Here is a 16612-nt window from a genome sequence, read left to right as displayed (position 1 = left end):
CCTCTCAAATAAGTTTTTAAAAAAATAAAAATTGTTTTTAAATTTCATCTTTAAAATTTTTTTTAAAAAATTTTGAGAGACAGAGAGAGAATGCTCCTATGCACTGGTTCACTCCCCACATGCCCACAATGACCAGGGTGGGCCAGACCAAAGCCAGGAGCTTGGAACTCAATCCAGGCCTCTTCGTGGGTGGCAGGAGTCCACTCACTTGAGCCATCATTGCGGCCTCTCAGGATCTGTGTTAGGAACCCCACATTGGGAACTACAGCCTAGTAGGACGTAGGACGCAGAGATTCTGCCAGGCAAGATTCCCACTCCTTCTGCTGCCTTAAAAGTCAGCTCATTTTTCCTGTTCCCTTGGTACCTTCAAAGGGCTCAATGGGCTGGTTGCTGCTGTAGAAAATAATTGATTTGGGGAAACTCTGAGAATGTGATGTTTTAGCCAAGGCCAGCTAGCTAATGGTGCTTTGTCTATTCTTCTGGGAAACATTAATGGATTTCCTTGCAAAAGGCAATTTCGATTTGTTCTTTTTTCCCCTCTCACGTTTACCCACAAAAGCAATGCTCGTGACTGGTCCAGGAAACTTACTCAACGGATAAAGTCAAACACCAGCAAGAAACGGAAGGTGTCCCTGCTGTTCGACCACCTGGAGCCAGAAGAGCTGTCTGAGCACCTCACCTACCTTGAGTTCAAGTCCTTCCGCAGGATATCTGTACGTACCCAAGGGACACAGAAAACTCCCTGGGGGCATTTATGGAACTAGGCAGAGGCAGCTGATAGCCCCTCCACCTGCTGCCCCTGGGGGCTTCCCCAGTGCCTTGCCACATTCCCCTCAAATATCACGTCGCCTGGACAGTCAGTGCCGTCCCAGCACCTGCGGTTGCTCCTGCTGAGCCACTCCTGACTCCCACCCTCCACGTCCCCCTTCTACTGCCCCACCCCTGGCTTGCGTGGCCTGTGGGCACACGTGACAGCTTGCACACACCACAGACATCCATGAGTGAGCACACAGACACACCTCTGCTCCACCCCAGCATCGTCAGAAAGGTTTCCAGAATCTTCCCCGGAAACCAAACAAAAAGAGGACTGCGTCCTACAAGACTTTGAATTCATTCAGAGTAGTTTCCTAATGGTGCTTGGAAATCCCTACTTAAGACTGCATCTCCTAGTCCAGCCTGGAACGTTCCTAAATCCCTGACACAGCACGGCTTGCGGTCCTCAGACGTGGAGACCCCTCAGTGGTGAACGCATTTCTGACCTGTGCTCCCCAGGGGAGGGGATGGAGGCCCAGAGGCAGACTGGAGCAAGGTCAGCGTGGCTGGCTACAGTCAGAGCAGGGGCTGGGACTGCCGGTCTCTCTCTCAGCACCATTCTATTGAGCCCAGCTGTATCTGGAAGGGCAGCTTCGAGACAGGTTCCGGAAGTCACGTCATAGGTTCACCCCCAGTGTTGACTTCACTCCTGTTTCCCCACAGCGGCTTGGAAGTGTCCAAGCCTTAAGCTGCTCTGGCCCCCAGGACCTCTCAGACAGAACCCCAGCTCTGCACTGGGAAGCTCCATATGGAGTCTTTCCACTGGGCACTGCCTCCTGTGTCACTGGACAGGGTGCCAGGCAGGGCTGAGAGCCACTGAAAAGAGCCACCTCTCACACGGGACATCTGAACTCCACCAGGCCCAGGCCGGCTGGGCCACTTGTCAGCTAGATGCTGGCGCTCTCGCCAACCAGCGGAGGTAGTGGTGAGAAAGCAGGGCTCGACCCGGCGTGGGAGCCAGTCGTGGGGTGGAGGAGTGTTGGACTAGTCTGAGTGACAAGGGACCCTTCTAGGAGACTGTTGTAGAATTGCTACATCTAAACTGTTTTCCCAAACAGCTGTTTTCCTTCTAACCTAAGGCTGGAGGGACAGTCCTCTCTGCTCTGAACTGATGTTTGCTGGTTTATTCTAAGACCTGTAGGGGGAGGGGTGGAGATTACTGGGATAATTCTTTGGAAAAACCAAATGGATTCAATATTGTATTTACAGTGGCGCTGGGGGGGGGGGGGTGTGTATATAAATGCAATTCATTGGAATGAGCCAGGGCAGCTTTCTCTTGGAAGTAGGAGATTGAGCTTCACCGGTCCCTTCTGCCTTTCTCTCAAGGAGTAACTTTGCTCTGCCCATCAGGGGTTAGCAGTCAGGAGGGGCGCAGTGAGCTTGCAGCTGTTATTCAGGTTAGGTCTCCCCGTTGGTGTATTTTACTGCTGTAAATACGGCCAGGACTAAGGCGGACTATGCTCAGGACTTCCTCTGCCCCCACAATCTCCGTGACGTTTACTCACTTTATGCATCTAACATGGGGCAGCAGCGGCCTGTCCGTTGCCCAGGGACCCGGGTGCTGCAATTTCCAGTCTCAGCAGGTGTGGAAAGACAGCGTGGCAAATCCTCATCACTCCTTCCCTTCAAAGCTGCGTGGCTTCCCCTTGTCACACGGGCCCGCTCTATTCTGGGCAGAGAAGGGGCTCTGTGGACAGGGCCACTATCGCTGCAGTCACCACATAAGCCAGATCTAGGACACTTCCAGTTCCACATAGGCTGATTCACTGTCGGACCAGTCCAATGCCATTGTCAAGTTGGGGGAGTCGGGAAGCTGTGGTCACCAGCTGCATGGCTGACCGTTTCCTGTACTCCCTCACCCACACGGCCTCTGTCAAGTTGGTGAGAAGAAGGAAATCCGCACAGGCTTGTTTTGGCATGAGGCTGCTCATCATCCATTAGCACTGCCTTGCATTTAACCAGCACTCTGGAAAGTAACAACTCCGTGCTCTACACAGGGCAGGTTTTTTTCATCACATTTTCACGATAACAGGGAAACAGATTTGGTTTTGTCAGGGGAATGATCTTTTTCCTCCTTAATTTCAGCAGCAGAATTGGAAGTCACACTGGCATTTTTCCTTCTATACTGTATTCTCTAGAATTTAGAAGAGGCAGTATCAACATGTGCTCAGATGCAGTGTTTACATTAAGCAGGGTGTGTACATACCCACTCAGGTCTAATGCTTGTGATGGAGGAAGACCGGGCTGTGGGTGGAGATAAGATTCTGCTCCCACCATTCCTGTTGGCCAGGTGGGCTTGCCCTCTGATCTCCTGGAATCCCAGAGCCGAGTCCTGATGGTTGTTTCTTCCCCCCGCAGTTCTCGGACTATCAGAATTACCTTGTAAATAGCTGTGTGAAGGAGAACCCCACCATGGAGCGGTCCATTGCCCTGTGCAACGGCATCTCCCAGTGGGTCCAGCTGATGGTTCTCAGCCGCCCCACCCCGCAGCTCCGAGCAGAGGTGTTCATCAAGTTCATTCAGGTGGCTCAGGTGAGTGACTGCTTTATACCTTTGGCCTGGGGTATGAGATAAAGTACCCCACCCTGACCCCCACCACACCCTAGCCCACGCTGTCGTTTTGAACTGTTCGCCCCCCCCGGGCCAGGTGAGGTTTGTGTGTGTTCGTCCGTCCTCACATCTAGCTGTGGCGACGTCTCTGTTTTTCCATACGAGGACAACACGGAGAGGGCCACACAGGCTGTCTCGGGGGACCAGGACAGTTTTAGGTCTGGCTGGACCTTTAACATCTGTCAGCAGATGCTGACATTTTCCTAAATCTGACCCAGGTGGCAAAGAGGAAAATAGTTCTAAGTTTGCCTGGAACTGGCCCAGCTGGGTTGTCTTAAAAGAGCTCGAGGCCCAGGCTGTGCTGAATGGCTAGATTTCATATTGGAGGGCCAGAGTTTAAGCTTTTGATAAGAGAGAAACAGGCATTAAAACCCACACTTGAAATTCCCGAGATTGTATCTTCCTTGCCCCAGTCACTGTCTGATGTAGGTGCTGGCACTGGAAAACAGAATCCGATGAAGTCCTCACCCTGAGAAATTACAGTCTGGCAAATTTAAGAAAAATAAGATTACTGTTAATGATACTCTTCCTACTCTGATTAGCTAGACCAGTGTTTCTTAACATTTGGTACATGGACCATCTGGTCTGATAATAACTAAAGGAGTATTAAAAGGACATAAATTTTCAAAAATTAATAAAATAAAAGCACAGAGTTCAAACCCCAACCTCAGATCCATGGAATCCGAATGTCTGCGTTTGGGTCCAGAAGTACTCGTGTTCCTCGAACACCTGTGATTCTTACAGTGGTGACCCACAGGCCAGCTGCAACAAAGTGAGAGGATCTGCCACCTCCCCACACTGGGGACCCACTGGCTTGGAATTAAGCACAAAGTGGGGCAGTGGACGGGAAAGCGTAGCACCTCATCACTAGCCTTCGGCACACAGCCTGGGAACTCCCATTGTCACTGAAGTATGTGACGACTCTGTTGTCTGTTCTGTCACAGAAGCTCCACCAACTACAGAACTTCAATACGCTGATGGCTGTGATAGGTGGGCTGTGTCACAGCTCCATCTCCAGACTCAAGGAGACCAGCTCGCATGTCCCACATGAAATCAATAAGGTCAGTGCCACTGTCTTTTGGGGGCCCTCAGCAGCACTCCCAGGCCCGGGGCACCAGCATTCTGTCCTTGAGGGGCAACCCAGAGAGCATTTCTCAACCCCGAGGAAACCCCCAGGATGGAGGAGTTGTACATTTGAGACTGTGATGCTTTCTGGCCTCAGGCAGTGTCACTGCACCTGCTCCTGCTGGGCCAGTTGAAACAGCACGTGCCTCTTTCCTACGAGCCTGCAATATGCCATCTTTAACATCGACTCCCTTGCTCCAAAGTGTTTCCCCAGAAGGAATAGTGGCTCGGGGAGCCACAGTGCAGCTTGCAGGTAGATCTGCAGTGGGATGTTCAAAACCTGGCAATGCGGAATGCTTGAAGAATAGCATTCGATTAGTGGAACCTTCTCAGATAAAGAAGTGTGCTTCAGAAGCCATTTTGCAATGTTTTCTGGAAGAAAGGTTTCCTTAAGTGCCGTATATATTATCTTACATTATTAGATTTTTTTGAATTTTTTATGCCTTAGGGCTGTCATGAACAACTGCAACATACTGACAATATAAATGTAGCTCTCGGAGCATTTTCGTCTCATGTAAGGGGACCCTACTATCCTCATATCCTAGTCTTCCCAAGCCAGCATGGAGGGCATCCTTCTCCCTGGGGACAGATACGTGAAGTGTTTAGCCTCCATATGGAGAATCACTTGGTAGTGATGATCCCTGTTGTCACAATGTGGGCCTCCAGGGAAGCCGCCACCTCCAATGGTTGCATCAAAGTGGGGTCGTTAGCTTCCTTTTAATTCTCCAGCAGTACTGCTGCTGCCAGGTAGAACAGAGACTGTCCATGTCTCAGAGGTGACAGAGGGAGACAATCATAGATCAATATGCCTTCTTGTCGTTTAGCTTTCCAGTCAGAGCTTGCTCCTCCTCGGCACAGGGTCCCCTGCAGTGGTCTTCCCCATCTAGGGCTACCTGACTCACAGGCTCATTGGTATAGTCGATTAGTAATGCCATGGTTGAAGCAAGGGTCTCCCAAGTAGTTGATTTTACCTTCTCTGAGGAATGGAAATACCTGTCATTTATGCTGCTAGCTCTTGTGAGTATGTCCGTACTGGACGCTCACCTGTACTGCTTGCCAGATCTGTGAGGAGGCTCTCTGGCCGTGTCAGGGTGACTCAGGAGATCTGACTCCAAAACCTCAAGCTCTTTAATGTGCAGAATTGGCACCTTGTAGGCCACCATTTTACTTAATGAATTTCAGGGCCAGGGTCTGAAATGGTTATTTTGTTCACTGATATGATTAGCATAGTCTTTCACGTCACTGTACACAGCGAGTGGGGCTCTGAGAACTGCTTCCCGACTCGAACCAAGAGTGTTTGAAAAGAACACCAGATTTGGCTGGCGCCGCGGCTCACTTGGCTAACCCTCTGCCTGCAGCACTGGCACCCCGGGTGCTAGACCTGGTCGGGGAGCCCAATTCTATCCTGGTTGCTCCTCTTGCAGTCCAGCTCTCTGCTGTGGCCCGGGAAGGCAGTGGAGGATGGCCCAAGTCCTTGGGCCCTGCACCCACATGGGAGACCAGGAGGAAGCACCTGGCTCCTGGCTTCGGATCGGCACAGCGCACCGGCTGTGGCGGCCATTTGGGGAGTGAACCAACGGAAAAGGAAGACCTCTCTCTCTCTCACTCTGCCTGTCAAAAAGAAAAGAACACCAGATTTGGCCACTCCCTTTTTGTGCTAGCGAACAGCAGTTTCCACTTCCAGCGCTGAGGCGGGGTATGAGCTCTAATAACCTTCTGGGCCTCTACCTCATCCTCTCTTGTGTCCTTTGCTTGGAATTGGTCTATTCATTGTCTCTATCTAGTTCAGGGTTTCAGAAGTCTGGGGATGAAATGTCATGTGCTTATAGGCCTGTTTTGAGAATCCTGAGATAAAGCCCACAGAGCACTTCATAGAGAATGAGAACGTGTGAGAGACTCCTAAAGCCCCACCCCTAAAACACTAGGTTTGCCCCCATGCCGGCAACAGTCAACCCTTCTGACATCACATTTCAAATGCAGTGCCACTGGAGGCCTTGGGAAGACACTAGGTAAGGGAACTACATGGCTTGGGGTTAGAGGGAGACGTTTTACTCTTAATACCTTTTTAAGTTTTTTAAAAGATCATTTTCTTATTTGAAAGGCAGAATGACAGAGGGAGGGGAGATTTCCTGCCTGATGGTTCAGTTCCCAAATGCCCACAGCAGCGATAGCTGGGCCAAAGCCAGGAGCCCAGAACTCCATCTGGGTCTGCCATGTGGATGGCAGGGGTCCAAATACTTGAGCCATCTTCTGCTTTTTTCAGGAGCATCAGCAGAAAGCTGTATTGGAAGCGGAGCAGCCAAGACTTCAACAGGCACTCTGATGCGGGATAAAGACCTCACAGACAGTGGTTTAATGTGCTGTGCCACAACCATCACCCCATGTGTATTGGGAGCTTACATTATTCTTAAAAGTCTTAGCCTGGCCGGCGCTGCGGCTCACTAGGCTAATCCTCCGCCTTGCGGCGCCGGCACACCGGGTTCTAGTCCCGGTCAGGGCACCGATCCTGTCCCGGATGCCCCTCTTCCAGTCCAGCTCTCTGCTCTGGCCCGAGAATGCGGTGGAGGATGGCCCAAGTGCTTGGGCCCTGCACGCACATGGGAGACCAGGAGAAGCACCTGGCTCCTGCCATCGGATCAGCGCGGTGCGCCGGCCGCGGTGGCCATTGGAGGGTGAACTAACGGCAAAGGAAGACCTTTCTCTCTGTCTTTCTCGCTCACTGTCCACTCTGCCTGTCAAAAAAAAAAAAAAAAAAAAAAAAAGTCTTAGCCTAAGAAATGAAACCTGTTAAAAAAATTTAAGTTATGTAGTAAAATGTAAAGTATTGTCTCAGGTTTGTAAACATGAGTCATAGCCTTCACCTTTTTGATGCATAACCCTTTGCCTGACACATTAGGCACAATGAGGGTGGTAGTAAGCAAGGTGGCCGTTACAGACAACACAGCCTGCCAGAGAGTGACTGTGATCGGTCTGTTGTACTTTGCAGGTTCTGGGTGAGATGACTGAGCTACTGTCCTCCTGCAGAAACTATGACAACTACCGGCGAGCCTATGGCGAGTGCACCCATTTCAAGATCCCCATCCTGGGGGTGCACCTCAAGGATCTCATCTCCCTGTATGAAGCTATGCCCGACTATCTGGAAGATGGGAAGGTCAATGTCCACAAGCTGCTGGCCCTTTACAATCACATCAATGAACTGGTCCAGCTTCAGGAGGTGGCCCCGCCCTTGGACGCCAACAAGGACTTGGTACACCTGCTAACTGTAGGTTCACACTGCATAACGACTACCAAGCACTTTCTGTGTGTCAGCTGCTGTGGGTGCCATTCTATAGACCTTACCAAAGAGTAGCTGCATTAATCCTCAGAAAATTTTACGAATTGAAGTGACTACAAGGTTGATAACAGATGGAGAAAATGTGCTGTTATTTGAAGAAAAAAAAAAAGGGGGGGGGGTGGAGCAAAGCAGTGCATAACAAAATGGTTTCGGTTTCTTATTGGGTCTGCCAGCACTGGCTTTAACCCCTTTCACAGAGATGCTCAAGCTACGGGTAGGTGAACACTTGTCTGTGCTGCAGGCCAGGATTTGCACTTTTGGTTTGAGGTGAGATCAGAGGAGTTCCCTTCAGTCCTGCCATTCTGTAGTTCATCCTAACTCTCCACAGCTGTTTCCTCCTCTGTAAATTCATGGGGACTTAGACAGTTTTTAACTCGACTTTTTTCTGCCAAATGGAATAATGACTGGAGCCTCTTGCGGTCTCAGTTTCCCATCTTGCTAATATCTGACTTTAGCCCTTTTGCTAATTAGCCAGGTTACTGGCAGGTCTCTGCCTCAGGCATTTATACACACACACACACACACATATACAATTTTTTTAAAAAAAGGGATGTACTGCATCTTGACTTTAATATCACAAATCCTGTGATGAATGAAGGCTGTGATCCCTCTTCCCAGAAAAGTAAATATAAGCCATGTATTTAAAATGACACATGCAATTTCAAGGAGCTCTGGACCGCCTAAATCCTGTCCAAAGACTCAAGGTTAAAAACAAAGTTATTTCTAACACATGTCTCCCACAATTTTAAATTCTAAGATGTATAGATTTTTAGAATATCAGGCCCTGCAAACCATCCTTTCAGATTATCTGTCTACTTTGGGAGAGAAGTGAGGTGTGGGTCATCTGGACAGGAAGGGCCTGTGGCTTAAGCTCTTGATCGAGGCTTAGGTATTACATTACAGTTTAAAAAGAGGGCAGCCTGGAACTTCTACAAAATTTAAAAACATTCTAACAAACAATTAACGCTTGTCCTACTGCAGTAGGTACTGTAAATTTTAAAAACAAACAGGAGCCTAAATGAAACTACTGGAGAGGAAGAAATACATCAGCCCCGGCAAAGATACACAGCATCCTGCAATAACCCTGTTCTTTGATCTGCAGTTATCCTTGGACCTCTACTACACTGAAGATGAAATCTATGAGCTTTCCTATGCCCGGGAACCAAGAAACCACCGAGCCCCGGTGAGTTTTTCACACTTACTAAGCTCATGCAGTTACCAAGTGCTTTCCCAGCTGCTTTCCAGTTCATTAAGGAACATACTTTTAGTTCCATGTAATAAGCATATTGCTTCTATCATGTGCCCAACTTTGTGCTGGGAACAGAGAAAGCTTCCTAACATGTGTGTGAGGAATCGCTTCTGCTTGCGATCCAGCTGAGCTGAGGACTAGTGTGCTACAGCAGTGGTCAGCAGTGGTATTGTGGAGTGGAGTGCAGTGATACCACTCCTTCAAAGCGCATCCCCACACAATATTCCTACGATTCACTGATGACGACAGCACCACACATGTCACTCAGAGGCTGTACTGAAGACTGACTGCTTGACAGAAAAGCCTCATTATCCTGTAGTGCTCTGGCCAGAGAGAGCCATGTGCTGTTTTCTGACGTCCTGGCACTGCACACAGTAGGACCTTCACAGTCACGTGGTCCCACCTCCTGCAGAAAAGTGAAATCCTTTTAGTCTCTCAAGGAAGCTTCCCCACCCAAAACAAGTGATACCCAAGACAGTTGCCCCCACATAAGAAATCCAACTGGGTTGAGGTAGCTAAATTTCATTGCCTATATGCAGACAAATTCTATCTTCCTGTTGTAAAGATGATCACTGAAAATATCTGGTACATTCCGTGTTCAGAGAGGTAAAGGCATTTCAGTAGAAAACATACCTTCTCCTGTTTATTGAAAAGAAAGGCCAAGTTTGAAATATTTAGGAATAGGTTCTGTCTCAGCTTATCCAGGCTTGAGACCGTTTTCCTTGTATGTCTTCCTGCCTTTCTGCTAGTTTTTTCCTCATCCATATCTCTTCTAAAAGTGTCCAGAGAACAGAGGAATTTTAAATGATGTACATTACTCTTTGTTCAAAGTTCTGACAACAGGGTTAATGGAGAGGGAGCTGAGAATGTTGAATGATGGGAAGTGGGAGATGAGGTAGATACAGAGATAGTGAAGGTAACATGAAGCACAGTACCTGAGTTAGTCAAGATGATGGATGCCGGTTACGTGCGGGCTTCTGTTCCCTGCCGCTGCACACGGTGCAGCTTGTCTAGGAACTGTCAGGCAGTGAGAAAGGAAGGAGCTGTATTTGTAATACTGCCTTTTAGTAATGAGGATTTTGCTGAATATTTCGTTTTAGCCACTGACACCCTCAAAGCCTCCAGTAGTAGTGGACTGGGCCTCTGGAGTATCTCCCAAACCTGACCCAAAGACCATTAGCAAACACGTCCAGAGGATGGTGGATGTAAGTACAGCTGACTTTTAGATAAGCAAGCTACTGCCTGGCTTAGTTTTGTATGTGGGGAGAGGAAGCAAGAGTGGGAACATAAAGGTGAAAACCTTGAAATTTGTTCTGTGAGTACAGGGATCCACTTATTTCTCGTATCGTAGCTGGAGAACTTCAGAAGTTATATTTTGTTAACACACTTTGGCCTCACACAGAAGCAAATATGCCTCTCTTGAAAGACCTAGTTTGGGGGCAGAGATGTGTTGGAAACAGTTTCAGTAAGGATAGTAAGCAGCTCAATCTAAAAATGAGAATTTGGCTCTGCTTGGTTCAGCTCTCTGTGCTAAATGCTGGGGAGGTGCATACTTCCATACTTCTCTGCATTTATCCTTACGGGCCATGCCCATGTAACAATGGAAGACAGAGCAGAATGATCGAGAGCAGGGAGAAAGCACTTCCAGCTGGGATGCTCAGTCACTTCTCAGAGGAGAAATTTGAGTAATGAAAGAAGAACACTGCACTGTGCAATGAACTTGGAGACCACAGTAGCCCAGGTGAAAGTACATGGCCACACTTCAGATGCTGGTAGCATCAAAGCATCTTTGCCTTAGCTTAAGAAACATGTTTCTGGCCGGCGCTGCAGCTCACTAGGCTAATCCTCCACCTGCAGCGCCAGCACTCCATGTTCTAGTCCCGGTTGCTCCTCTTCCAGTCCAGCTCTCTGCTGTGGCCCGGAAAGGCAGTGGAGGATGGCCCAAGTGCTTGGGCCCTGCACCCGCTTGGGAGACCAGGAGAAGCACTTGGCTTCGGATTGGCGCAGTGCGCCAGCCGCAACACCCCATCTGTAGCGGCCACTTGGGGGATGAACCAACGGAAAAAGGAAGACCTTTCTCTCTGTCTCTCTAACTCTGTCAAAAAAAAAAAAAAAAAAAAAAAAAAAAAAAAAAAAAAAAAGAAACATGTTTCTTTGCTCCCCTTGCTCAGCTATTAAGAGGCTTTTATCTGTATGCCCCAGCTCCTTTGCCATTTGGCTACTGGCAGAAAGGATTGGTTTCTGGTTAGCAATCCCAAAGAAACTTCTTTTCACAGTCTGTCTTCAAGAACTATGATCACGACCAGGATGGATACATTTCTCAGGAAGAGTTTGAGAAGATTGCTGCCAGCTTTCCGTTTTCCTTTTGTGTGATGGATAGAGACAGGTGAGGGTTGTGTGTGGGACGCGTGGTGATGAGTGCACTGGGGAGAACGCGCTTCTGGTGTGTGCTGGCAGACTTCTGCTCGCGGCTGCTGTGATTACTCAGTATTGGAGCTCAAAGAGGAAGCCAATGAAGGCTTCTCTGCCATGAGTCTGGACAATAGGCCAGGAACTTTGCATGCTTTTTTAAATACCTCAGAACTGAGGACTAATAAAATTTTCCAGCTTAGGAATGAATAGTCAGTTATGAGAAAGTCTTCCTTTTTCCCTTTGTCCTTACAAATTATGGAAAACTCCTAATATTTAGTAAGTAGTGTATTTAGTTTCCTCAAAGTTCTATGTTAATTCTCTATGGAAAGTCAAATGTATGATTTGTGGGTTCAGGTCATATACTGTCTGATGTCAGAAACTACCATAAAGCATTTTCTTCCCTATATACATATTTTACATCCTTTCAAAATTAGTTAGGAAAACCCAACTCTGGTTAGAGTTAATAATGAGTAATACTGCCTTACCTACTTACTATATGCTAGTCTGCACCCCAACACAAAGGAGTGTGTGTGGAAGTAATGATCTGGCAATACATGCAATGTAACTACTTAAGGTTGAATACAAAAGACAAGTCTCTAAGGCTAGAAGCCACCCTTCCAGCCTTCCTAACATCCTTGCCTGTCGTTCACTGGCAGGGAAGGCCTCATCAGCAGAGACGAGATCACAGCCTACTTCATGAGGGCCAGTTCAATCTACTCCAAGCTGGGTCTGGGCTTTCCTCACAATTTTCAAGAGACCACCTACCTGAAGCCCACTTTCTGTGACAACTGTGCTGGATTTGTAAGTTCTTCCTAGAGTGCTTCAGGGTTGAACTTGGGGCCAGCTGCAATGAGTAAGACGGGCACAAACCTCATAAGCCCCAACACCTGAACTAACTGTCCTCACATGCATGGTTTTCACTGGCACTCATCTTGTCTCACTGCTTCCTGGTTTGTTTTATCCTCCCTGGCGTATGGGTCCCGGGATAAATGGTACAGAAATGGAAGTATTATGGTCATATGCTATTTCAATTGTTAGAAGAAATGAGGTACTTTCCTCTTCCTTACAAAAGGAACTGCTTTAAGAGGTGATCTGCGTTCTGTACCACTTTTTCCATCCTTGACCAGTGGTTTCCTCCCCAACCAGGACTGTGCATAATTGTTTCCCGCTATGGATTCTATCTGTCCTATGATTCATTCAAGAAGCCTGGGAAATAAACCTTCTACAGTGAGCTTCTTGACAACATTTGATTCTGATCAGCAGAAACTTTTTCTGTTTTCAATTCAAGGTCAGGAGGGACAAGACTTAAGAGATAAGCTAGTTTTCCTCCTTACTTGAGCTAGAGTGGAATGCAAGAAAATAATGTGTGATAAATTCTGTTTGTCTCATAGCTCTGGGGAGTGATCAAACAAGGATATAGATGTAAAGGTAAGATACAACTTTGTGTTTTTTGCCCTGGTGCACTCCTCATTTTTTTTTTTTTAACCCACAGAAGTTGTTCATCAGTTCACAACTTCTCAGCACAGTCCTAAGCCTCATCCCTACCTGTCTTCCCTACAGCACTCTGAGACTGTCACCCAGTGGAAGACAGCAGTGCTTGGGTGACCAGTTACACAGTTCCTATTCAGGGTGGGGAATGTCCAGCCCACAGGCCATATAAGGTTGGCAAAATCATTTGGTCTGGACCAGCTAAGGCAACCACAGGCAGGACTCAAAATCCATCAATCTATAGAAGGTTAATAATTTTGTATGGACCACAAATGATGTTAAAAATATCCAAATGGCCCTTGGCAGAAAAAAGATCCTCTCTCTGCCTTGGTTGCTCTGGAAATAGGAACAGCTGCTCTTGAATAATCATTGGATTCCCAGTTAGAAGAACAGAATCACTCCTGGACAAAAGATAAACCAAAAAAAGCCTTTACCAAAAGTGTTTGTCAGCTCTCCTTGTACCAGTAGATATTTTGGGAAATAACTGTCCTTCCTGTGAGACAATTCAAAAGTGCACAAGAGGAGACCTTTTACTGCTGAGAAGAAAGATTAAGACCTAAAAGCTGACAGCTTCCAGAGAACTCCTAGAGTAGGCCAGATGATCAGGACACCATCTGTTCCCTCCTAGAGAACAGGATGCTGCTTTTGATTCTGGAACTCTGACAAGGGCTTTGTAAAGATGGAGATACAGGGTTTAGCCAGTGAGAATACCAGTTATTAGCAGTGTTCGGTGTCCTTGCTGCAGAACATAGACATGTGACAAAAGCACCCCATGGAGAAAAACAGACTTCCTAACCAAAGTTGTCTTGTCCACAGACTGTGGGATGAACTGCCACAAACAATGCAAAGATCTAGTCGTGTTTGAGTGCAAAAAGCGAGCTAAGAACCCAGCAGCTCCCACAGAGAACAGCATCTCTGTGGGGCCAGTGTCCAACCTTTGCTCACTGGGAGCCAAAGATCTTCTCCATGGTAAGTAGGCACTGGGAATGTTCACCTTGGAAAGTGAACCGTGATGTTTTGGAGTAGAAGAGATTACCTCATGATTTATTGTAACACTGTGGTCTCCTAGAACTCTTCTGAAATTCTAAGGGCATGCTCTGTTACTTTTCATTTGCCTTCTTCATTTTTCTCCCAAAAAAGGTAAAATAAAAGATTAATATTTAAATTGTGCTAATCACCATAAAATAGTTTAGTACTTAAATAACAGTATACTTAGAATTTGGAGACTCACTTGGCTAAATATTGAATGTTTATAATGGGAGAAATTAAAGTAAGATCCTTATAGTAGTTCCAGTGTTTGAACTGCTAGCATATATTAGGTTACAAATGCCCATTACAGAACTTTTCAAAAAAGCCATTTTGATTCTATTGTGTTAACTATAGAAAATTTAGGGGAAAAATACACTTTAATACAAAAATACAAATGAATTTAAAATTTTTTTTTGACAGGCAGAGTTAGATAGAGAGAGAGAAAGGTCTTCCTTCCGTAGGTTCACCCCCCAAATGGCCACTATGCCGATCCGAAACCAGGAGCTTCCTCCTGGTCTCCCGTGTGAGTGCAGGGCCCAAGCACTTGGGCCATCCTCCACTGCCTTCCCGGGCCACAGCAGAGAGCTGGACTGGAAGAGGAGCAACCGGGACAGAATCCGGTGACCCAACCAGGACTAGAACCTGGGGTGGCGGAAGATTAGCCTAGTGAGCTGCGGCACCGGTCGAATGTAAAAATTTTTATCCTATATAATCATTTTGTTTCCCAAACTTTGAGAAAGACTTCTCAAAGAATCCAGAATTACCAGTTAGTCTGGCAAAACTGTAAACTTACACAGTCTGCGGTTCACCTTAAAGCCTACCACCCACCCCAGATACATATGCTTATAATCTGCTTTTCCAGAAAATTACCGGGCTGGGTCCTGGGCAGAAGTGTTGGTGCAGAGTAACACATTAATTCTTTTCCCATCAGTATTTTGAGAGACATCCACAAAGTTAAACCTTTCTTCTCAGTGAAGCTGTGACCACTGGGTCCTACAGAGTAGGTACCAGCTGCTGGAGAGCATGTGTATCAGGTATGAGAACTTCCAAAGTGTAGCAGCACTCAAATTATGTGTGGAACATTTCTGTCTATGTAATGACCCTGCTCTCATGAAGGAAGGGTTCCACTTACCTGCAGGATCAGATGCCCTTTACTCAGGGTAGAAGCATCCTGGCCGCAGAGACCTTGAATTCCACCTTCTGCTCCTCTCAATTGGGTACCTCCAAATGTGTCCTCTTTAGAACCACAGAAATTCCGTAACAAGGAAGTCTCTGCTTTTCTGAGTTGGAATACTAAAATGTCATGTATTTTCCCACAGCACCTGAGGAAGGACCCTTCTCATTTCCCAATGGGGAGGTTTTAGAGCACAGCGAAGAGAGCAAGGATCGAACCATCATGCTGATGGGAGTGTCCTCACAGAAGATTTCTGTGCGACTGAAAAGGACTGTTGCCCACAAGGCCACCCAGACGGAAGCGCTGCCTTGGAGTGGGAGTGAGGGTCCTTCTGGGCCCTTTGTGTTGTCTTCTCCAAGGAAGACAGCACAGGATACTCTGTATGTGCTTCCCAGTCCCACATCTCCATGCCCCAGCCCAGTCTTGGTCAGAAAGAGGGCTTTTGTCAAGTGGGAAAATAAAGAATCTCTCATAAAATCCAAGGAGGAACTACGTCGACTAAGACTTCCAACCTACCAAGAGCTGGAACAGGTATCCTCTTCTTTTTCTTTCTTCAGATTTCCTTAGAGACAGAGGGTTAAACAGGGAAGAGCATGCGAACTGGAGATTCTGAAAATTCAAATCAGTTTAATTACTAGCAGGTTAAAGCAAAAAGTAGGAGGAGGAATGAAAACTGGCTTTCTCACAAAGAATTCAGTGAGGGCCATGGTCCACATTACCCAAGAAGTATAGGATATACAGGACTCCCTATCACCATGCAAGTGCCATTTCATAGTGTTGATGCTAGTGCCCATAGGCTAATGAGAGAAACCAGTTTCTATAGGTCACCTGTATATTTTCAGTCTGAATAGCTATTCATACATCAAGTTACCTTCACAAGAGCTAAGAGAGACCACAGTGCCTGGATTTAATGTAAGAAGGAAAAGATGCATTGAGGAAGGCAGAAGTAAAGAGTTGCCCACTCTACTCCAAGCCCAGATCCATGTAGACCAGGGTACAGATACACACTTCTCTTGACCTGAAACCAAGTACCAGGCCTGCTGTGGTGAATCCTGGAGCCAGACAGGGCCCCCTTCCTCAGGCCAATACCTGCCTTATGAGCATCTGAACCCCCCCTTAGCCAGGTAGACCAAGGGACTGCTCCACTACCCCACATCCAACCTCTTGACAGCTAAACAAGACTCCAGCCACGAGGAGTGAGATGAGAAAGGGAGACTAGGATTTTGTCTTGAAGTTCAGCCCAAGCCTGCTGCACAGAGAGCCAAATAAAGTCCAAAGGCTTCTATCCTAAGCCAGTGCTCTGACACACAGCCTCTAGATCTGCCTCAGCATCAGGTAAAAAGACTTTGTGTTTTTGAGGGTAAGAACTTGTTTCAGC

General features: G+C 47.2%; 1 protein-coding gene across 1 annotated transcript in view; it reads left to right on the top strand.

Moving 5' to 3' along the window:
- The window catches only part of RASGRP1 (RAS guanyl releasing protein 1), a 74129-nt gene that overhangs the window by 48985 nt on the left and 8532 nt on the right, over positions 1-16612 (top strand). Inside the window, exons 6-15 of the mRNA XM_062205601.1 lie at positions 560-713; positions 3172-3345; positions 4368-4484; positions 7535-7810; positions 8985-9065; positions 11408-11517; positions 12200-12344; positions 12935-12971; positions 13848-14000; positions 15380-15765. Of these exons, the coding sequence (XP_062061585.1) occupies positions 560-713; positions 3172-3345; positions 4368-4484; positions 7535-7810; positions 8985-9065; positions 11408-11517; positions 12200-12344; positions 12935-12971; positions 13848-14000; positions 15380-15765 (1633 nt within the window). The remainder of the gene's footprint in view (positions 1-559; positions 714-3171; positions 3346-4367; positions 4485-7534; positions 7811-8984; positions 9066-11407; positions 11518-12199; positions 12345-12934; positions 12972-13847; positions 14001-15379; positions 15766-16612) is intronic.

Source organism: Lepus europaeus, chromosome 11, assembly GCF_033115175.1.
Source record: "Lepus europaeus isolate LE1 chromosome 11, mLepTim1.pri, whole genome shotgun sequence".
Lineage (NCBI taxonomy): Eukaryota > Metazoa > Chordata > Mammalia > Lagomorpha > Leporidae > Lepus > Lepus europaeus.
The sequence above is the reverse complement of the archived record's forward strand: the minus strand, read 5'-3'. Positions and strand labels throughout refer to the sequence as shown.